At 49.7% G+C, this 22,110-nt stretch overlaps 1 protein-coding gene across 1 annotated transcript in view; it reads left to right on the top strand.

The window, feature by feature from the left end:
• Positions 1-19,194, top strand: part of pkhd1l1.1 (PKHD1 like 1, tandem duplicate 1) — a 47,555-nt gene extending 28,361 nt beyond the window's left edge. The window contains exons 34-64 of the mRNA XM_081612187.1: positions 1,276-1,517; positions 1,859-1,995; positions 2,085-3,114; positions 3,454-3,645; positions 3,945-4,096; positions 4,169-4,328; positions 4,944-5,106; positions 5,209-5,297; positions 7,491-7,615; positions 7,762-7,891; positions 8,418-8,536; positions 8,986-9,115; positions 9,235-9,408; positions 10,194-10,297; positions 10,454-10,580; positions 10,652-10,773; positions 10,854-10,944; positions 11,913-12,061; positions 12,319-12,441; positions 12,518-12,629; positions 13,161-13,277; positions 13,346-13,511; positions 13,984-14,216; positions 14,284-14,448; positions 14,513-14,670; positions 14,744-14,879; positions 15,279-15,626; positions 15,693-15,844; positions 15,916-16,062; positions 18,249-18,402; positions 18,657-19,194. Of these exons, the coding sequence (XP_081468313.1) occupies positions 1,276-1,517; positions 1,859-1,995; positions 2,085-3,114; positions 3,454-3,645; positions 3,945-4,096; positions 4,169-4,328; positions 4,944-5,106; positions 5,209-5,297; positions 7,491-7,615; positions 7,762-7,891; positions 8,418-8,536; positions 8,986-9,115; positions 9,235-9,408; positions 10,194-10,297; positions 10,454-10,580; positions 10,652-10,773; positions 10,854-10,944; positions 11,913-12,061; positions 12,319-12,441; positions 12,518-12,629; positions 13,161-13,277; positions 13,346-13,511; positions 13,984-14,216; positions 14,284-14,448; positions 14,513-14,670; positions 14,744-14,879; positions 15,279-15,626; positions 15,693-15,844; positions 15,916-16,062; positions 18,249-18,402; positions 18,657-18,952 (5,743 nt within the window). The 3' untranslated portion in view covers positions 18,953-19,194. The remainder of the gene's footprint in view (positions 1-1,275; positions 1,518-1,858; positions 1,996-2,084; positions 3,115-3,453; positions 3,646-3,944; positions 4,097-4,168; positions 4,329-4,943; positions 5,107-5,208; positions 5,298-7,490; positions 7,616-7,761; positions 7,892-8,417; positions 8,537-8,985; positions 9,116-9,234; positions 9,409-10,193; positions 10,298-10,453; positions 10,581-10,651; positions 10,774-10,853; positions 10,945-11,912; positions 12,062-12,318; positions 12,442-12,517; positions 12,630-13,160; positions 13,278-13,345; positions 13,512-13,983; positions 14,217-14,283; positions 14,449-14,512; positions 14,671-14,743; positions 14,880-15,278; positions 15,627-15,692; positions 15,845-15,915; positions 16,063-18,248; positions 18,403-18,656) is intronic.
• Positions 19,195-22,110: the final 2,916 nt, after the last annotated feature.

Here is a 22,110-nt window from a genome sequence, read left to right on the forward strand (position 1 = left end):
TGGAGGGAACCAGGGTGGAGGGAACCAGGATGGAGGGAACCAGGGTGGAGGGAACCAGGATGGAGGGAACCAGGGTGGAGGGAACCAGGATGGAGGGAACCAGGGTGGAGGGAACCAGGGTGGAGGGAACCAAGGTGGAGGGAACCAGGATGGAGGGAACCAGGGTGGAGGGAACCAGGATGGAGGGAACCAGGGTGGAGGGAACCAGGGTGGAGGGAACCAGGGTGGAGGGAACCAGGATGGAGGGAACCAGGGTGGAGGGAACCAGGGTGGAGGGAACCAGGACCAGGATGGAGGGAACCAGGGTGGAGGGAACCAGGGTGGAGGGAACCAGGGTGGAGGGAACCAGGACCAGGATGGAGGGAACCAGGGTGGAGGGAACCAGGATGGAGGGAACCAGGGTGGAGGGAACCAGGGTGGAGGGAACCAGGGTGGAGGGAACCAGGGTGGAGGGAACCAGGGTGGAGGGAACCAGGACCAGGATGGAGGGAACCAGGATGGAGGAACCAGGGTGGAGGGAACCAGGGTGGAGGGAACCAGGGTGGAGGGAACCAGGGTGGAGGGAACCAGGGTGGAGGGAACCAGGACCAGGATGGAGGGAACCAGGGTGGAGGGAACCAGGATGGAGGGAACCAGGGTGGAGGGAACCAGGATGGAGGGAACCAGGACACAGCAGATAAACTCATGGTAACTGCAGCACGGTGGAGGCAGTTGATGATGTGGGTTTGTTCTGCAGCCAGCAGTCACTGACTGGACCATGAAGTACTCTAGGGTCCAAAGTGAACCCAGCAACTGAAGCCAAACTGGGTCACCAACAGAACCAGGTGCTTGTGAAGTCAAATCAGAAAAAGAAAAGGAAAACAAAGACTCACTGCGTTGCACACGGACCTAAAAGAGGGACGGACAATGAAAGAGTTTGGGTCGATCAGAGATCCTGTGGACTTGTGCAGATGTGGATGAATTTGCAGCCGGGTTTTACCTGCTGCTGGCTCTGATACACACCAACAGATAAATGGAGGATAAAATCTGGGTGATGTGAATAAAACCCTGTTGATGATCAATTCATCCATCCCTTCTCAAGTGGGGAAGCTGCACAGATCAGAAAAGAACTTGACAGTGCTACAATGGTCTAGTCAAAGGCCTTAAGCAGGTGGAAGTGCTGAGGCGGGAGCAGAACCTCAATGAACCGGTTTCTGTGTGTCGCTGTGTTCTGAGGCCCGTAGAACCTCTGAGGTTCTGTGCAGCCGGTTGAAATCTCTGATTTTGGTCTTCCAGGCTCAGCCAGAGGGAAAACGAGGTGAGAACCATCGCCGCCGTGTCAGCCGGCGGAAAAACTCTGACCCTGACCGAGCCGCTGAGCTTCTCCCACCTGGGCGTGTCCGCCACGCTGCCCACCGGCGCCGTGTTCCAGGCCCGGGCCGAGGTGGGCCTCCTCACCAGGAACGTCGTGGTCCGAGGCTCCCAGAACCTCGACTGGAGCGACGAGGTCGAAGCGTGTCCCGACGGCTTCAACACAGGTGGCGGACCGACCGGATCAAAGAGCCCGATGGTCCGGTAGACCCAGTCCGATTGGGACCAAACATGGCTTCTGTTTCTGGTTCTTTCCCACTGACCCGAGTCAAACCAACCACACTGGACTTTGGTTGGTTGGACTCGGTGCAGTCAGAAAGAGAACTGGAAATGGATCATGTTGCCGTTTTGGGCCCAATCGGGCCGAGTGCCGGGCGGCCAGGTGGGAAACAGCCTGAACGTTTCTCTGCAGACAGCAGGAGTTTGAATTTGAAATGTTAGACCTGGAGCAGCCATCTTGAATGTGCGGCTGGCATCTTACTGGGTTTTCTGTGCTGAATCTCGACAGGTGAATTTGCCACGCAGACGTGTTTCCAAGGCAGGTTCGGAGAGGAAATCGGCAGCGATCAGTTTGGTGGTTGCATCATGTTCCACGCTCCCAGGCCAGGACAGAACCTCGCTCTGGGCAGACTGGAGTATGTTGAGGTGAAATGTCTCTGGAGCCTCCAGATTTCCTAACCCACCCTATGAATGCATATTGGTTTTGGTGAGCATCAACTTTTCTGGTCCGGCAGATCTTCCACGCCGGTCAGGCCTTCAGGCTCGGTCGGTACCCCATCCACTGGCATCTGATGGGCGACATCAACTACAAATCGTACGTCCGGGGCTGCGCCATCCACCAGACCTTCAACAGGGCCGTGACCATCCACAACACCCATCGGCTGCTGGTGGAGCACAACGTCATCTACGACATAATGGGCGGAGCCTTCTTCATCGAGGACGGCATCGAGACGGGGAACATTCTGCAGTACAACCTGGCCGTGTTTGTCAAACAGAGCACCAGCCTCCTGAACGATGACGTCACCCCTGCTGCCTACTGGGTCACCAATCCCAACAACATCATCCGGCACAACGCCGCAGCAGGAGGGACCCACTTCGGTTTCTGGTACCGGATGCACGACAACCCCGATGGGCCGTCGTACAACCCAAACATCTGCCAGAAGAGGGTTCCCCTCGGCGAGTTCTCCAACAACACGGTGCACTCCCAGGGATGGTTCGGTCTCTGGATCTTCCAAGAGTTCTTCCCCATGAAGGACGGACGCTGCACCTCCACAACCCCAGAACCCGCTGTCTTCCACTCCCTGACCACCTGGAACTGCGAGAAAGGCGCAGAGTGGGTCAACGTTGGCGCCGTGCAGTTCAACAACTTCCTCATGGTCAACAACGAGAAGGCCGGCATCGAGGCCAAGCGCATCTTCCCGTGGGCTGTGAGTGGCTTTGGGGAGGACGGCGGCGCCACCGTCTCCAACAGCACCATCGTGGCCCACGTGGATGAACTCGGCCTGGGCAGCGATTACTGCACGCGCCGGGGCGTCATCGCGCCGTTTGATGACGGCATGAGCGTCCTCAACACTCGGTTTGTTAACTTCAACCGGAGCAACTGCACGGCCATCGGAGTGACCTCCATCGATGGGACTTGTACAGATCGCTGCGGCGGCTGGGCCGTCAGGTTCGCCGGGATCCAGTACAGGAACTCCCCCAACAAGGCCGGATTCAGGTGGGAGCACGAAGTCCAGCTGGTGGACACGGACGGCTCCCTCACAGGTACACACCCCAGCCACTGAACCTCTGGTCCAACCAGCAGCTCTTCAGGGCAACTACACCTTCCTGTAATCTGTTGAAGTGGCCTTCATCAATGGTTGGAGGTCTTTTATACAATAATCTCTTTCTACTGAAGGTCTGAAGATGAGAAATGGTGGGAAGATGTTTGGGTTCTGGTTTGTTGGGCTGCAGTACATCCAGCCAAGGGTTTTCCTTCCCTGTTAAGCAGCTGTTTGACCTTCTGTCCAGCTTTGCCCAGTTGATTAAATCCCCTTCCGAAGGTCTGAGAAGGTCTGAGTGAACCCCAGGATCATCCATTCGATGTGAACTCCATGTTTGCAGGAAATGTGGACCATAAGGTGGTGCCGCTGAGCAGCCTGCTGGACCCGGCCCACTGTTCCCACAGCGCCGAGTGGAGCGTGGGTTTCCCCGGAGCCGTCTGCGACCACACCGTCAGCTTCCATCGCCTGGCGTTCAACAACCCCACTCCGACCTCTCTGCAGGCCAAAGATGCCATCCTGACCAACTCGCATGGTACTGAGGCCTCAGCAGGAGCTGCTGCTGCTGATTTGGTTCATTTCTGAGGTTTACTGGACGTCAGAGGCAAACTGAACCAAACAGCAGCTCCATGCTGGTGTCTTGGTTCTAATGGCTTAAGCTAATCTTGACCCTAGATGTGCTTTTTAAACGTATATCTAAGAATTATTACAAAGTAGACTGATTTAAAATAATGCAACATGATGTTGACTGCATATAAACATCATGCTGCCATCTGCTGGTGATGAGTGGGACCTGCAGTAGCTCCAGTAACAGCTGTTGTTGCGTTGAACCAGGCAGCAGCGCGGTTCCTTACCTGAAGAAGAGGATGACCCATAAGTTCGGCTGGATGGCGCTGCTGCCGTCCGGACAGACGTACAACTGGCACTTCGACAACGCCGACCACATCACCAACATCACCTACGACGCCAAGTTCTACGGCTTCAAGGTAAAACCTGGCAAACCCGGGGAGAGAGGCCCCGCCCCTTCCCGCCTGACGGCTCCGCCTCCTCTCCCACAGTCGGATCAGTTCGTCATCATCAAGCACAACTTCACCCAGAGACCCGACAGCTTCCACATCCTGGACGACAGGAACGGCTCGTCCGCGGCGCTGAGCTTCAGCGGCAACGACAACGGAGACTGGTTCCTCAACACGACCACCAACGACCTCTTCTACCTCAGTCAGACACACTTCATGACCTCTGACCTCTCAGTGCTGCAGATAATTCAAGCTTTCACGTGTTTACAGTAGCATTGATTCTTTGAAAAGAAAAATAAGCACTAGCCACTGAAAAATTCAAGATGGCGGCCAGTTGAAAAGATGCCCACCATGGAGGAAAATTTACTTTAGTTAAATTTGTAAATATTTGTCACAGATGACGAATTGGTGCCTAATCATAAATAATCGGACTAAAGATCTTTACTGAAACTGATCATAGTTTGATTTTTCAAGATGGCTGTCACAAATGTTTTCCCAGATTCTGAATGTGCTGGATATCAAATATGCTCGACTAAAATCGGTCATTAGCTGCAGCTAACCAAGAAGGATAACCAATCACGAAGCCATTAAACAACATATGCTAGCACTACACTGCTAAACACATAAAAAATTAGCCAAAACCAACTCCAACATTAGCCGAAGCTAATGCTAGCTAACTATTAGCCGAAGCTAATGTTCATGTTAGCCATAGCTGATGCTAACCAGTAAGGTGACTGTCTGAGTCAGTCTGACTTGTGAACGGACGACCTCAGCGCCGATGTTTGGGGCTGAAACAGGAAATGTTCTTTTTCTGCAGTTTCTGGGAAGACGAGCCGGCGGCGGCGGCGCAGCAGCGTGGATCGCTCCATGACTGACGTCACCACTAACCTGGCCGTCCATCGCTGCTTCTTCCATCAGTGCGTGGCTCCGGCCCCGGCCACGCCGGCTCCCGTCCCCAGCCGCCGACCCAACGACTTCCTGTAGGTCCAAGCCGGACCTCGGTCCAGCCCGGCAGACCAGAACCGGGCTGAGCTGGTTCTGCTTCGGCCTTTTTAACACAGCGTGTTTGCGTATTTCTGCAGTCTGTGGTCTGATGCTTCATTCTGGAAAAGTTCTGCGGAGAACAACTTCACTGTGCCAGCAGAGGGCGCCGATGCGGTCATCCCTTCAGGTACCGACCCGGCCGACCATTATCATCATTATTAGACCTTTATTAAGCATTATTATCATTATTAAATCTTTATTAAGCATTATTATCATTATTAAATCTTTATTGAGCATTATTATCATTATTGAATCTTTATTAAGCATTATTATCATTATTAAATCTTTATTAAGCATTTTTATCATGATTAAATCTTTATTAAGCATTATTATTAAATCTATTAAGCATTATTATCATTATTAAATCTTTATTAAGCATTATCATCATTATTACATCTTTATTAAGCCTTATAAAATTTTTTTAAACATTATCATTTTTAAATCTTTATTAAACATTATTATCATTGTTAAATCTTTATTAAACATTATTATCATTATTAAATCTTTATTAAGCATTATTATCATTATTAAATCTTTATTAAGCATTATTATCATTATTAAATCTTTATTAAGCATTATTATCATTATTAAATCTTTATTAAGCATTATTATCATTATTAAATCTTTATTAAGCATTATTATCATTATTAAATCTTTATTAAGCATTATTATCATTATTAAATCTTTATTAAGCATTATTATCATTATTAAATCTTTATTAAGCATTATCATCATTATTAAATCTTTATTAAGCATTATTATCATTTTTAAATCTTTATTAAGCATTATTATTATCATTATTAAATCTTTATTAAACATTATTATCATTATTAAATCTTTATTAAACATTATTATCATTATTAAATCTTTATTAAGCATTATTATCATTATTAAATCTTTATTAAGCATTATTATCATTATTAAATCTTTATTAAGCATTATTATCATTATTAAATCTTTATTAAACATTATTATTAAATCTTTATTAAACATTATTATCATTATTAAATCTTTATTAAACATTATTATCATTATTAAATCTTTATTAAACATTATTATTAAATCTTTATTAAGCATTATTATCATGATTAAATCTTTATTAAGCATTATTATCATTATTACATCTTTATTAAGCCTTATAAATTTTTTTTAAACATTATCATTTTTAAATCTTTATTAAACATTATTATCATTATTAAATCTCTATTAAACATTATTATCATTATTAAATCTTTATTGAACATTATCATTATTAAATCTTTATTAAGCATTATTATCATTATTAAATCTTTATTAAGCATTATTATCATTATTAAATCTTTATTAAGCATTATTGTCATTATTAAATCTTTATTAAACATTATTATCGTTGTTAAATCTTTATTAAGCATTGTCATCATTATTACATGTTTATTAAGCATTATTATTATTAACTCTATTAATCATTATTATCATTATTAAATCTTTATTAAACATTATTATCATTATTAAATCTTTATTAAGCATTATTATCATTATTAAATCTTTATTAAGCATTATTATCATTATTAAATCTTTATTAAGCATTATTATCATTATTAAATCTTTATTAAACATTATCATTATTAAATCTTTATTAAGCATTATTATCATTATTAAATCTTTATTAAGCATTATTATCATTATTAAATCTTTATTAAACATTATTATCATTATTAAATCTTTATTAAGCATTATTATCATTATTAAATCTTTATTAAGCATTATTATCATTATTAAATCTTTATTAAGCATTATTATCATTATTAAATCTTTATTAAGCCTTATAATTTTTTTTTAAACATTATCATTTTTAAATCTTTATTAAACATTATTATTAAATCTTTATTAAGCATTATTATCATTATTAAATCTTTATTAAGCATTATTATCATTATTAAATCTTTATTAAGCATTATTATCATTATTAAATCTTTATTAAACATTATTATCATTATTAAATCTTTATTAAGCATTATTATCATTATTAAATCTTTATTAAGCATTATTATCATTATTAAATCTTTATTAAGCATTATTATCATTATTAAATCTTTATTAAGCATTATTATCATTATTAAATCTTTATTAAGCATTATTATCATTATTAAATCTTTATTAAGCATTATTATCATTATTAAATCTTTATTAAGCATTATTATAAACAATCAGATTCCTCGTAAGGCCCGATGTAAATCTGATGCACCTTCATTTATGTTATGTTATTTTATACTGGTACCGGTCCGATCTGTGAATTAAAGGGTTAAATCTGATTATGGATCTGATGATTGGCTCTCCGCAGGGAAGTGGGTCGTTCTGGACCGAGACACGCCGTCCCTCAGCAGGCTCACCGTCTCCGGGGTTCTAGAGGTTCTGGACTCCCCGAACAGAACCCTGGTGATCAACGCCGTCTACGTCTCCATCCAGGTTGGCATGGCAACCAGGCTTTGCTCCGGGTTTAAACCGGAACCGTTCCGGCCCCGATCAGAACCTGAGCCGGTTCCGGGCCGTGTGGCCGCGGGGCCGGTCCGGTCCGGTCCGGAGGAAGTGACGGTGGTTGTGCTGTGCCGCAGGGCGGCAGGCTGCTGGCCGGGTGGGACGGCGAGCCGTTCCAGGGCCGGCTGGAGATCCGGCTCCGAGGGAACCACCACACGCCTGACTGGCTGCTGCCCGGCGGACCCAACCAGGGATCCAAGGTCCTGGGTGAGAAACCGGGCCGGAGCTCTGCACGAAGAACTGGGGCTGGACCTGCCAGGTTCTGGTCCGGTTCCAGATAAATGGAGGTCAAAAATAAACTGAAATAATTTGGGTGCTTATTTTGTCAGAGAGAAAAGAGAGAAATGAATTTTTCCGAGACACATTTTCATCATTTATAAATGTTTCAAAAATATTTGATCCACAAGCTGAATACTGAGTTTGGAGATAATTTCTATCTGAAAACAAAATCTTTAGCCGAAGCCAACCACAGCTAGCTCAGTTAGCTAAATATTTAGTTTACTAACTAAATACTGCGCAAACTATCTGGTGGGATAATAGTTAGTTAGTAAATAGCTACTGTGTGCTAACTGATAGTTAGTTAGCAAATAGCTGCTGTGTGCTAACTGATAGTTAGTTAGTAAATAGCTACTGTGTGCTAACTGATAGTTAGTTAGTAAATAGCTACTGTGTGCTAACTAATAGTTAGTAAAGCTTCAGACTGTGACTCCCCTGTGGTTCTGTGGTTCTGCAGGTGTGTTCGGTACTTTGGACCTGTACGGTCGGCCTCCAGGCGTTTACCGCACCAAGCTGGCCGCCACTGCCGCTGCCGGGTCCGACTCACTGGTTCTGGTGCAGCCCGTCGACTGGAAGGTCAGAGTGCCGGCCTGATTATGTGAACCGGGTTCTGCTTGGACCTCATTATGTCCACCTTGAGTCCAACCGGGTCACAGGAACCTGGACTTCTCCTGACCCATATTTAAATAATACTGATGGTTCTGACCCGGTTGGACGAGCAGCAGCGTCTGGGTCTGAGTGGAGACGCAGCGTTTCAGGAGGTGCCGCTGGTTTCTATGGTTACAGGCTCAAGCTGCTGCCACCTCCACCTGTCAAACACTTGTTAGTTCGGGAATGTCGCCGTCTGTCTGTGGGGGGGATACGGGATAGCTACGCTGTCACCATGGCAACCAGAGCCAGTCTGTAGGACTACATTACCCAGAAGCCTCTCTCCATTTCTAAGCAGGTTCTATGTGGTGTCCTGGTTCCGGTCCTGGTTCTGGTTCCAGTCCTGGCTCCTGACTGTGTCTCTGGTTGCTGTTCAGGTTGGAGACCAGGTTGCCGTCTCCACCTCCGGCTACAGCGCCGCGGAGACGGAGAAACGTTGGATCGCGGCGGTGTCGGCTGACGGCCTCATCCTGACCCTGAACCAGCCATTGGACCACACTCACTTGGGTCAGTTCCTTTCACATGATGAACCCTTTCCTCTGATTGGACCAGAAGCAGAGATTGGACCGTCTGTCGGTTCCTGACAGGTTCTGGGCTCAGGTTCTAACAGCTTTTGGCTCTGGTAGGTGGAACACACTCTGTCCCCGGGTCGTCCTTCTCCTACGCTCTGGCGGCGGATGTCGGCCTCCTGAGCCGGAACATCCGGATCATCGGCGAGGAGTATCCAGCGATGATGGTGGAATCCTTTGGCGCCCGGCTGCTGGTGGGAACTTTCTCCAGTGGCGGAGTCAGCTATCGAGGTACGCAGCTACTTTGGGCTTCTCCTGTGTGGTAAGGGTTCAAGAAGGTTCCTGGCAACGACCTGCTAGCATCCTGACAACGACCTGCTAGCACGCTGCTGCTAGCATCCTGATAACGACCTGCTAGCATCCCGGCAATGACCTGCTAGCATCCTGGCAATGACCTGCTAGCATCCTGCTGCTAGCATCCTGACAACGACCTGCTAGCATCCTGGCAACGACCTGCTAGCATCCTGGCAACGACCTGCTAGCATCCTGACAATGACCTGCTAGCATCCTGGCAACGACCTGCTAGCATCCTGACAACGACCTGCTAGCATCCTGGCAACGACCTGCTAGCATGCTGCTGCTAGCATGAACTCATGATCGGATCAGGCAGACTTGAAGGAGACAGAACGGACAAACATGGAGGAAAACCACCATCTAACCCACAGATAGCTGGTTCACTGCACTTTCTGAAACTTTATGTAACTTTTAGAATTTCTTACAGTACTTTCTGAACAGGATGTGGTGCTTTCTGAAACTTTAATTCAAGTTTCAGAATCTTTCATGGAACTTTTTAAGACTTTCCGGAGTTTACCATGTAACGTCTTTGAACTAACTTTCCCAGAACATGCCGAGTACTTTCAGGAACCCGGAAAATACTTCCCACTCTCTAGAGCTGATTGAACTTTCTGAGGAAGTAGAAAGTGTCGGCACCGGTCCGTCAGGATGAACATGGAGACCTTTGATGGTGTTTGTGGTGAGCGCTGCCCTCAGTCTGTCCTCTCTTGCTCGTCCCAAAGGTAAAGCCCAGATCAGGAATGTGGAGTTCTTCCGCTCCGGCCAGGAAGGCTGGACCGACTACTCCGACCCGCGGTACTCTGTGGCGTTCCTGAACCTGGGAGAGGTACGCCACCACTCAGGCTGAAGGAAACCTCAGACAGCAGACCGGCCGCTCTCCCCTGATCCCTGATGAGCCTCTGAAACGTCTCAGCTTCCTTTTCCTGGATTAAAACGATCCAGATCAGGAGTTCAGGAGATGAAAATGTTTTTCTATGTGAAGGTTTCAGGGAACGACTCGTACATCCAGGGCTGTTCCTTCCATGACGGTTTCTCTCCGGCCATCGGCGTCTTCGGGACGGCGGGTCTGAGCATCGACGATAACGTTGTCCATCACACGGTGGGCGAAGGTAATCCGGGTAACGGCGGAGGAAAACGCTTCCCGATCCTCCGGAAGGTTGATGGCAATCTGTGTGTGCAGGAATCCGCGTTTGGGGCGATCGGATCATGCTGAGGAGGAATCTGGTGATGATGTCACTGTGGCCCGGATCGTATCAGGACAGAGAGGAGCCCTTCAACTTCCAGTGGAACGCTGCCATCGAGGTCCCTCCTGTCAAACAACCATCAGCTGTCGGGACTTTCAGACAGCTTCCCAACATTCCCAATGTGTTTCCTGTTTCCAGGTGAGCGAGGGCTCCGGCGTGGTGCTGCAGAACAACATCGTGGCGGGATATGAGAGGGTGGCGTATCGCATCGACGGCGAGCCGTGCCCAGGTAGGGAACGCCGCAGCGTTTCCTCTCGGAGCATTTCGTCCCGGAGCGTTTAATTTCGGAGCGTTTCCTCCCGGAGCGTTTCCTCTCGGAGCGTTTCCTCTCGGAGCGTTTCCTCTCGGAGCGTTTCCTCTCGGAGCGTTTAATTTCGGAGCGTTTCCTCCCGGAGCGTTTCCTCCCGGAGCGTTTCCTCCCGGAGCGTTTAATTTCGGAGCGTTTCCTCTCGGAGCGTTTCCTCTCGGAGCGTTTCCTCTCGGAGCGTTTCCTCTCGGAGCGTTTCCTCTCGGAGCGTTTCCTCCCGGAGCGTTTAATTTCGGAGCGTTTCCTCTCGGAGCGTTTCCTCTCGGAGCGTTTCCTCTCGGAGCGTTTAATTTCGGAGCGTTTCCTCTCGGAGCGTTTCCTCTCGGAGCGTTTCCTCTCGGAGCGTTTCCTCCCGGAGCGTTTCCTCTCGGAGCGTTTCCTCCCGGAGCGTTTCCTCCCGGAGCGTTTCCTCCCGGAGCGTTTCCTCTCGGAGCGTTTCCTCCCGGAGCGTTTAATTTCGGAGCGTTTCCTCTCGGAGCGTTTCCTCCCGGAGCGTTTAATTTCGGAGCGTTTCCTCTCGGAGCGTTTCCTCTCGGAGCGTTTCCTCTCGGAGCGTTTCCTCTCGGAGCGTTTCCTCTCGGAGCGTTTCCTCTCGGAGCGTTTAATTTCGGAGCGTTTCCTCTCGGAGCGTTTCCTCTCGGAGCGTTTCCTCTCGGAGCGTTTCCTCTCGGAGCGTTTCCTCTCGGAGCGTTTCCTCTCGGAGCGTTTCCTCTCGGAGCGTTTGATCTCGGAGCGTTTCCTCTCGGAGCGTTTAATTTCGGAGCGTTTCCTCTCTGAGCATTTGATCTCGGAGCGTTTCCTCCCGGAGCGTTTAATTTCGGAGCGTTTCCTCTCCGAGCGTTTCCTCCCGGAGCAGGGCGGCGTTGGGATCAACTCCTCTGCTCCCGCAGGCTTCCAGAACCCGAACGAGGCCTGGGTCCAGAACGAGGCCCACGGCGGTCCGTACGGCGTCTACCTCAACAAGGACGGCCTGGCCGGCTGCAGCTTCATCCGAGGATTCTTCGTCTGGAAGGCCTTTGACTTCGCCATCTACTTCCAGGTTGGGAAAACAGACTCTGGATCCGGATGCAGGAAGTTTTCTGTGTCTCCAGTTCGTTTCTGCTCTTCCTGCTGCTAGTCGTTAAATCCTCTCTCCGGATGTTTTCCTGTTTTAAATCAGAAAAGTTGAGTTTCATAAAATATCTTCAGTTTCTACTCGGCAGCCATTTTGTTTTGGCTGCAACATCTGATCTAAAAACAGAAAATGAATGCGAGGCTCAAATCCCAGAAACTCTTCCTCCTGCTCCTCTTCCTCAGGTCGTCATGGATGTGGTGGTTTCCAACGTGACGCTGGTGGATAACGGGATGGGCATCATGCCCCTGGTTTTCGGCCCGCCCTCTCTGTCTCACGCCTATGCAGACAAGTCGGTGCGCGTCCAGGTGAGCTGCTTCCCGATTGGCCGACGCCTGCAGCCGCTGCGGTCGGAGTTTGTTTTCATTCCTTGTTTCTTCCCAGAATTCCCTGATCGTGGGCAGCAGCCCGGCCTTTAACTGTTCGGACACGCTGAGCTCCGACGACTTCAACGTCGCCACCACGTCTCTCCACCGAGCGCCCAGACCGCCGCAAGGTGAGGCCGCATCAGAACCGGGCGGCTCGGATCCGCTTCTGGCCCGGTTCACCCGGATCGTCCACATTCAGCGACTGGCAGCTGATTGTGGTGGGAAAACCAGATCCGGTTGGCTGTTGAAGATGAAACGTGCGTTTCGGTAATCGGCTTCCAGAGGGAAGGAGTCGCCACCTGGTGGTCATTAACCAATCAGAAGCAGCCAATAGGAAGCCGGCTCCACTAAGGGTTAAAACGGGATCCAGATCCTGCTGATCCACTGAACCTGCCGCCATCTTTGAGGGATCAGAGGTCGATGATGCGTCTGGTTTCCATGGAAACATGCAGTGGTGTCAGGATGTGCAGCCTCCTCAGCCTCTGATTGGCCGGTCACTGAGCCTATAGGAGCGTCTGTCAGGATCACTCCTCATGGAGGGAACGGTTTCTGGACCGGTTCTGATCCGGTTTCAGTGGAACATTTGCTGCAGATGGTTCTGGTTCTGTGGGAGGATCTGAGCAGGACGACGCGCTGACTTCCTGTCTCTGTTCCCGCAGGAGGTCGATCCGGAATCTGCTGGCCGACCTTCCAGTCCGGACACAACGCGGCTCCGGCCAAACCGCATCACCTGAACATGAACTACAACGCCATCAAAGGCCTGATGACGGTCACAGGTCCGACCCGCTCACTTCCTGTCCCGCCGCATCGGACTTCCTCCTCAGTCCCGCTTCTTCCCTTCCAGACACGACCTTCGTTGGTTTCCGTGACGTCTGCTCCGGAGAGAGGAACGTCGTGTTCATGACCAACCCTCTGAACGAGGACCTGCAGCACCCCCTGCAGGTCTCGGCCGTCAGGACGCTGGACAGCGCCGAGGACAACCGGGTCTTCATTCACCGACCCGATGTCAGGTTGGTGCGCGACCTCTGACCTCTGGTTGGGTTCTGGGCGCGTCCACGTGGTCCACTTCCTGCTTTAGCCCCGCCCATTTTTGGTCCTGTTTCCGTCTTTACACTGAGACTTTGGCAGAGTTTTACCCAGAATTCATTGCTGCATGTGATGTTTTGAGTCAAACTACGTTTTGTAGAAAAAAGGTAAAGAAAAAAATGAGAAACAAACAAAAAGGTTTGATACGACAAACTGATGTTGGAATGAAGGTAAATAAATGACTTTAAAGGTGATTTTTACTGTTTGTGGCTAAAAACAGAAATTAAGTCATTAAAATAACTTTTCCTGTTTGGAGACCAAATGTAATAATTGAATTTAAACGTTTTGGTTCTTGGTGCAGCGCCCCCTCAGGCCAGGAGGGGAACAGGCTGCTGCCAATCGAACCGGGTCTTTGGGAATGTTGGGAATCTTTCCTGATGTGTTTCTGCTCGTCAGCAAAGCGAACCCGGCCGACTGCGTGGACATGGACTGCGACGCCAAGAAGAAGAGCTTGTTGACGGACCTGGACGGCTCGTTCCTGGGCGCGGCGGGCAGCGTGGTGCCGCAGTCCGAGTTCGAGTGGGGAGGCGACCCCCGGCGGGGGCTGGGCGACCACCGCCTCCCCAAAGTCATGCTGACGTTCCTGAACGGCAGCCGGATCCCCGTGGAGCAGGTGGCGCCTCGGAAAGGTAAGCCGAGCGCTGAGCGCCCCGACCCGCCGGGCCTTCCTCTCACGGCAGCTGGTGGTGCCTTCAGGGGTCATCAGGAAAAACTGCACCTACATGAGCGCCTGGCAGAGCTACAGGTGCTTCGGCCTGAACTACCGGATGGTGGCCATCGAGAGCCTGGACTCGGACACGGAGACCCGCCGTCTGTCCCCGGTGGCCGTGCTGGGGGACGGCTTCGTGGACCTGATCAACGGTGAGGTTCTGGTGGTTCCTCCGGGCCGCGCTGGCGGCGCCGTGTTTTCATGGTGTGTTTTCAGGCCCTCAGGATCACGGCTGGTGTGCAGGATACACCTGCCAGCGCCGGGTGTCTCTGTTCCACAGCATCATGGCCACCGGACGCGCCTTCGACGTCTACTTCACCGGCGTCAGCCCGCAGAAGCTCCGCCTCCTGATGCTCAACGCCGACCCGTCTGAGGTCGGCTCGGTTCTGGACGCTCGGCCGCTTCCAGCTCCGTCGTGTCTGACCTCCGTCTCCGTTCGCCCCGCAGAGCGTCCTGGTGTCCGTCTTCTACTCCAACCCTCAGCGGCTGGACGTCTACGTGGAGGACCGGCTGGTCGCCCCGAGCAACGCCGTGTGGAACCAGGACCGGTCCGACTACGTCCTGAGGGAGCCGGCGTACGCAGGTGCTGCTTTAGTCTGGGTTCACTCTTAATGTGTTCACCACAAATTCATTCATTCATAAACTGATCAGGCTGAAATATTTAGTTTAAACTGAATAAATAGTTCAGATGGTGAAATTAACCCAAACAAACTGAATAACAAGTTATTGCTGTAAAAGAACGTAGATCTGAGAATGTAGAGCTGCAGGAGGTTCTGCTGCAGGCGGTTCTGCTGCAGGCGGTTCTGCTGCAGGCAGTCCAATCACTGCAGGAGGTTCTGCAGGTGGTTCTGCTCCAGGCGGTCCAATCACAGCAGGCGGTTCTGCAGGCGGTTCTGCTGCAGGCAGTCCAATCACTGCAGGAGGTTCTGCAGGTGGTTCTGCTCCAGGCGGTCCAATCACAGCAGGCCTTCTCTGCCTCCAGGTGAGTTCGTCCCTCACATCAACGCCTCCATGGGAACCAACTTCTTCGACCAGGACTACAAGATGCTGAAGGTTCTGCTGAGAGGTTCCGGTCCGCTGGAGATCAGGACCGCCCCGGTTCTGGTCCTGGCCTTCAACATGCCCGCCCTCACCGAGGACCAGTTCTTCGGAGACAGCCTGGTCCAGAACCTGGCTCTGCTGCTCAGAGTTCCCGCCAACATGATCCGCGTCTCCCGGGTGGTGAGGGAGGGCGGCGGCGCCGCGCGGCGCAGGAAGAGGTCCGCGGGCCTGACGGTGGAGGTGGAGATCCGGAAGCCTCCGGTCCAGCACAGCGCCAGCAGCGCCGCGGGTCAGTGGTCCGGTAAACGGGTCGCCGCTCTGGGAAGCCCAGGTGGAATGACGTCTGCTCTTCCAGGTGAGGAAGACTTTGAGCTGCTGAAGAACATCGCAGACGATCTGGGTCAGGCGGCGCTTTCCGGGAACCTCAGCCGGTCCATCGGCTTCAACGTCTCCTCCGTGGGAATCACCGCGCCACCGCCCGCGTCGTCAGACCCCAGCTGGAGCCAGGTGGGTCGGATCGGCCGGGCCGTAGCGCCGGACGCCAACAGTTTCGCCGATTCTCCTCGTTTCCCCTGCAGGTGGCAGCAGAGGACGTGTCCAGAGACCAACCCAAGGCGAGCTACGTGTCGAGCGTGGCGCGGCTGCTGCTGATCCAGGATCCGGTGGCCGGAGAGGCGGTGGGTCCGCTGCTCCAGCAGCCGGTTCTGATGGCCGTGGACGACCAGGTGAGGCCAGCCGCCACCTGGACCAGAACACCAGGGCAGGGAGCCGTTAGCTTAGCCGCAGGATTTATTCATTCATAACTGTAGTTTCTAAGAAACATCAGACAATAGCAGAACATTTTGTCTTTATTTGTCCCTCTTATTTCCTGAAGGAAGCATTTTCTCCTAAAGTGTCTCTTAGGTTGTCTTTCACGTTCCACAGCTCTGGCCTGAGAGCGCCCCCTAGCTGCAGCCAGGGCCATTTCACCAACCGGGAAAAAACAGTACAAGAGCTGCAGGCCGAGGTGTCCTGAGTAGAAGACAGAGACATGTCCACAAGCAGGACCAAGTGTCCACAAAGCAGGACCAAGTGTCCACAAGCAGGACCAAGTGTCCACAAGCAGGACCAAGTGTCCACAAAATAGGACCAAGTGTCCACAAGCAGGACCAAGTGTCCACAAAGCTGCCAGCCTCAGAAGTATCCATAAAGTTTAAAAAACTGAAATGACTAAAAACCTGGAATTGCGAACAGTTCTGGTTCCTCGCCGATCCAGTAAGTTGCTCCTGGAGTTCTTGGTGTTTGCAAGCTAACATCAGCGCTAACATCGCACTTCCTGTACCGGAACTGGCATGTTTCTCTTATTGTGAAAGATTGGCCTGCTACTTCCGGTGACTGGTTAGCATTAGCTTTGGAAATGGTCAGAAATGCAATGGGGAGTGGTGGGAGGACAGAGACTAGCAGACGGGATGAGAAGGACAAATCTGAATAAATAAATTTAAATTAAAATTAATGCTGTATCCAAAAATTATCAAAATATTCTCAGATGACCAAGTTTTCTTCTGGTATAAGTTTCAATTGTTGAAGGATGTTTGGAGAATGCATTTTTTCCACAGGGAATTTTTAACCTAAATTAATAAATACCTCAAAATTCACTAGTTTGGCCTAAATATGCAAAAATATTCCCACTGAACCCAGATATTTAAAAAGTTGTAATAAATCTTGGGGTAAGCAGAATATTTCCGGGAGGAACCGAGCAGAACTCACTGTTACCGGGCAGAACTCACTGTTACCGGGCAGAACTCACTGTTACCGGGCAGAACTCACTGTTACCGGGCAGAACTCACTGTTACCGGGTGGAACTCGCTGTTACCGGGTGGAACTCACTGTTACCGGGCAGAACTCACTGTTACCGGGCAGAACTCGCCCCGTTACCGGGCGGAACTCACTGTTACCGGGCAGAACTCACTGTTACCGGGCAGAACTCACTGTTACCGGGCAGAACTCACTGTTACCGGGCGGAACTCACTGTTACCGGGCGGAACTCACTGTTACCGGGTGGAACTCGCTGTTACCGGGCGGAACTCGCACTGTTACCGGGCAGAACTCACTGTTACCGGGCGGAACTCGCTGTTACCGGGTGGAACTCACTGTTACCGGGCGGAACTCACTGTTACCGGGCAGAACTCGCTGTTACCGGGCAGAACTCACTGTTACCGGGTGGAACTCGCTGTTACCGGGTGGAACTCACTGTTACCGGGCGGAACTCACTGTTACCGGGCAGAACTCACTGTTACCGGGCGGAACTCACTGTTACCGGGCGGAACTCACTGTTACCGGGTGGAACTCACTGTTACCGGGCGGAACTCACTGTTACCGGGCAGAACTCGCCCTGTTACCGGGCGGAACTCACTGTTACCGGGCGGAACTCACTGTTACCGGGCGGAACTCGCTCTGTTACCGGGCAGAACTCACTGTTACCGGGCGGAACTCACTGTTACCGGGCGGAACTCTGTTACCGGGCAGAACTCGCCCCGTTACCGGGCGGAACTCGCTGTTACCGGGCAGAACTCACTGTTACCGGGCAGAACTCACTGTTACCGGGCGGAACTCACTGTTACCGCTCTGTTACCGGGCAGAACTCGCCCCGTTACCGGGCGGAACTCGCTGTTACCGGGCGGAACTCGCCCCGTTACCGGGCGGAACTCGCTGTTACCGGGCGGAACTCACTGTTACCGGGTGGAACTCACTGTTACCGGGCGGAACTCGCTCTGTTACCGGGCAGAACTCGCTGTTACCGGGCGGAACTCGCTGTTACCGGGCGGAACTCACTGTTACCGGGTGGAACTCACTGTTACCGGGCGGAACTCGCTCTGTTACTGCGCGGTAACAGCGAATCCGCCCGGTAACGGGGTTTGTGCTGATGTTTCAGGGTAACTGTGTCTCGGTGGGTGTGACCTCGCTCACCGTGACGGCCAGCCTGAAGGACACCAGAGGCAACCTGGTGGGAGGACTGGACGGTAACGCCACCATCCGCTTCAGTAGCTGCTGGGCCAACTTCAGCGACCTCTCCATCCTGACCAGTGGTGAGTTAACCCCCTGACCCCTGACCTGGTAACGGGCAGGGCTGCACCGTTTTCTGGCTGATCTTTAAAGAGCCTGACCTGCAGATTCTGATTTTGGACAATGCCAATTGTTTTTGTCTGAAATTTTTTCTAAAAAACAAACAAAAGTTGCTGGCTAGCCACAGTGCAGTGACCAGCCGTGACCTGGAGGGCGGGGCTAGCAGTCAAACCGGTGAATCAGTGCATGTCTAGTAACGGCCGTCTTCTCTGTGCAGGGGAGAACCTGACCATGGTCTTCACTCTGAAGGACTGGAGCGCCCAGTCTAGATCCTTCTCTGTGGCGGATACCAGCACCGAGGCCCCGCCCCGCCCCACCGAGGCCCCGCCCCGCCCCACCGAGGCCCCGCCCCGCCCCACCGAGGCCCCGCCCCGCCCCACCGAGGCCCCGCCCCGCCCCACCGAGGGCGGCAGCGTGTTCAGCTCCAGCTCGGCCGTGTCAGCAGGTGGACTCTGTCTGATCAGCGTCATCTACGAAGTGGCCTGCTGCTCCACTAGCCTCCCCCTCTGCTAGAGCGCCCCCTGCTGCCCATCAACATGGTTTCTTTGGGGTTCTTTGGGTTTCTCGTGTCACGTAGATCAACTCCATAATGACGGGTTCTGATCCAATTCAGTCCCAGAAATCTAAACTCCTGAATCTGGATCAAGTTTTCAGGTTTTGTTTCTTATTTGAATCTGAGCTGCAGTAAAACCTCTGAGTGATTCTGAAGGAATGAAGTTTCTTTGTTTCTGATTCAATAAAGTCTTTTATCCCTCTGGTTTGGTCGGATAGATGTTGCTCATGTAGATCAGCTGCTTTACACCCCAGCAGTGGTGGAGAAAGTACTCAAAAATTTACTTAAGTAAAAGTTAAAGTACCACATTAACATTTTACTTAAGTAAAAGTAAAAAAGTACTGGTTTTTAAAAATACTTAAGTATTAAAGTAAAAGTACTCGCTGAATGCATTACCTAATCGCTAATATCATTAAGTGTGCCGATCGTATTTAATTTTAATACATCAGAAATGTGCCATTTTAATTAACACTACCACAGATATAACATGTTCTTATTGTGTTTATTCTCTGTAACAGTTTAGACTTAGATATGTGATTCTATGAATCATAATTTCAGGGATGGAAACATTTTGTCTCCTGTCCTAACATAGCATGAACTTCATTAGTCACATTTATTTAGAAAGAAATCCAACTGAAAGGGCAGAGTTGTAGTCAAGACCACCGAACCCGAGACCAAGACCAGGGCCCCGCGCTAAATGACACAATAACATTAAGTTTACCTATCAAAATTGGTTCTCAGATTGATCTGAAAGATCCACATTCCCATAAAAACACCTAGATATTAAATACTTAGAGCTGAAATATATTTAACCAGTATCAATTAAAACTCACTTCATTCTGTTTTGCTTTCATCGCTGTGCTACAATCCGCAGAGGTCTCCTGCTATTCCTAGAAAATAACGCCCTGGGCGGTTGCCCATATTGCATATGTCAGAAACCACAACTGAAACATCGCAATTAACGGTAAATAACGTTCAACTATGAACACTGTCCAACGGCGCAACAAGTAACTAAGCAGAATGAGCATCTTGACTGTTTTCATCCTCCCTCCCACTGTGATGTTTGCCACCATGACAGGAGACGAAATCAATCAATGAGCAATGAGCATGCTCTGTGTTCATACGTTCAACTTTTACTTATTCAGCGATTAAATGAATATATATATATATATATATATATATATATATATATATATATATATATATGGGAACACCAAAAGTGGGGGTGTTCCCCCCACCTTTGGGGGGAACACCCCCAAAAGTGGTGGAGAATGACCGAGCTAAGATCCTGTGGGACGTCCAGATCCAGACAGACAAGATGGTGATGGAGAACCAAGCGGACAGTGTGGTGGTGGATAAAGAACAGAGGAAAGCCGTTGTGGTGGATGTAGCAATACCAAGTGATACAACATCAGGAAAAATGAGAAACTGGAGAAATACCAGGACCTCAGGGAGGAACTGGAAAAGACCTGGAAGGTGAAGACCACAGTGGTGCCTGTGGTCATCGGGGCCCTCGGGGCAGACAGTCACCCCCAAACTGGAGCAGTGACTCAAACAGATCCCAGGAACAACATCAGACATCTCAGTCCAGAAATGTGCAGTTCTAGGCACAGCCAAGATACTGGAGGAGAACCTGAAGCTCCCAGGCCTCTGGTAGAGGACCCGAGCTCAGAGGATGAAACAGACCACCCGCGGAGGGTGAGAAGGGAATTTTTATATATATATATATATATATATATATATATATATATAGCTACCGCAGTGTACACAAGAACAAAGAACGGCTCTCAGTGAGGCTTCAGTCCTTAGGACTTAGTAAAGATCCGTCCAGAAGAATCGGATCGTTCCTGAATGTCATATCACTATATTGCACTTTGGTCACAATGTTGTCCCATAAATGCGACACCTCAGTCAACACCTCCACACAATAATTCAGCGCATGAGTGACAACTTTTTTTCATCAGATGCAACATGTGTCTCAGTACAGCTAGCTTTGCTAGCATCACGTCCACAGATCTTACCTTTCTTTAAGCTTTCCTTCCAAGTGACGCTAAAAGTTGGACGAAGTCCCGCCGTCTGTGAAAACGAAGCGCTGCTGATTTTACATGTCGCCATATCTTATGATTTATGCAGCTATTATATTACTGACATTAGACAGACATCTCCTCCCGCTCAGAGGAAACCACTGCGCATGTCTGGAGCTCCGCAGCGAGTAAAGGTGGAGCCGATGGGTGACAACAGACACTACGTCACGTTATTGCTGGGATTTTACGGCGCCACCTTAAGAACCTGAACTTCACATTTTGACGGTAAAAAAGCTCAACGCGACTTGGATGTAACGAGTAACGCGACAGTTTGTAGAAATGTAGTGAAGTAGAAAGTACAGATACTTACTGTAAAATGTAGTGGAGTAAAAGTAGAAAGTATCCATTATTAAATCTACTTAAGTAAAGTACAGATACACGAAAATTGTACTTAAGTACAGTAACGACGTACTTGTACTTCGTTACTTCCCACCACTGCACCCCAGTGGGTTTGGCTGAAGAGGAGGAGCTGCTCACTCACCTGCTCAGGTGTCAGATCAACCCTGCTCACCTGGAGAACCTGGGAAACCTGGAGAACCTGGACCAGGAACTCAGAGACGGGTTCTACATTATAAACGTGGATCAGTCTGACCTGCTGCAGGAACCAAAGTTTCTCTGAGGCCTGAAACGTCCTGCTGGAAGGACCACTGGGGGTCAGAGGTCAGCCTGACCTCTGGCTTCCATCTGGAAGAACTGAAGCTGTGCATTCACCATAGATCTGTAACTCTAGATCTAGAACCATAGATCCATAAAACTAGATCTATAACTAATAGCTAGTTTCTCTTCTCAGCATGTATCCAGTGACTGGATGGGGTCAAAGGTCACCTGGTGACATAATATAGAGCTGTGTATTATCTGCGTTGTCATGGTAACTAATCTTATTTCCTGTCGTGTCCTGAGCCAGTGAGTTTGTAGATATAGAATCAGAGGGTCCCCACATGTGACCTTTGACCTCTTCAGACGTTTCCTGTTGAAATCCCGGTTCTTGAGGTCGGACTGGAACCAGCTGAGTTCTGGACCGGAGCGTCCGACCC

This window comes from Poecilia reticulata, chromosome 11, assembly GCF_904066995.2.
Source record: "Poecilia reticulata chromosome 11, P_reticulata-male-v2, whole genome shotgun sequence".
In the NCBI taxonomy this organism is placed as follows: domain Eukaryota; kingdom Metazoa; phylum Chordata; class Actinopteri; order Cyprinodontiformes; family Poeciliidae; genus Poecilia; species Poecilia reticulata.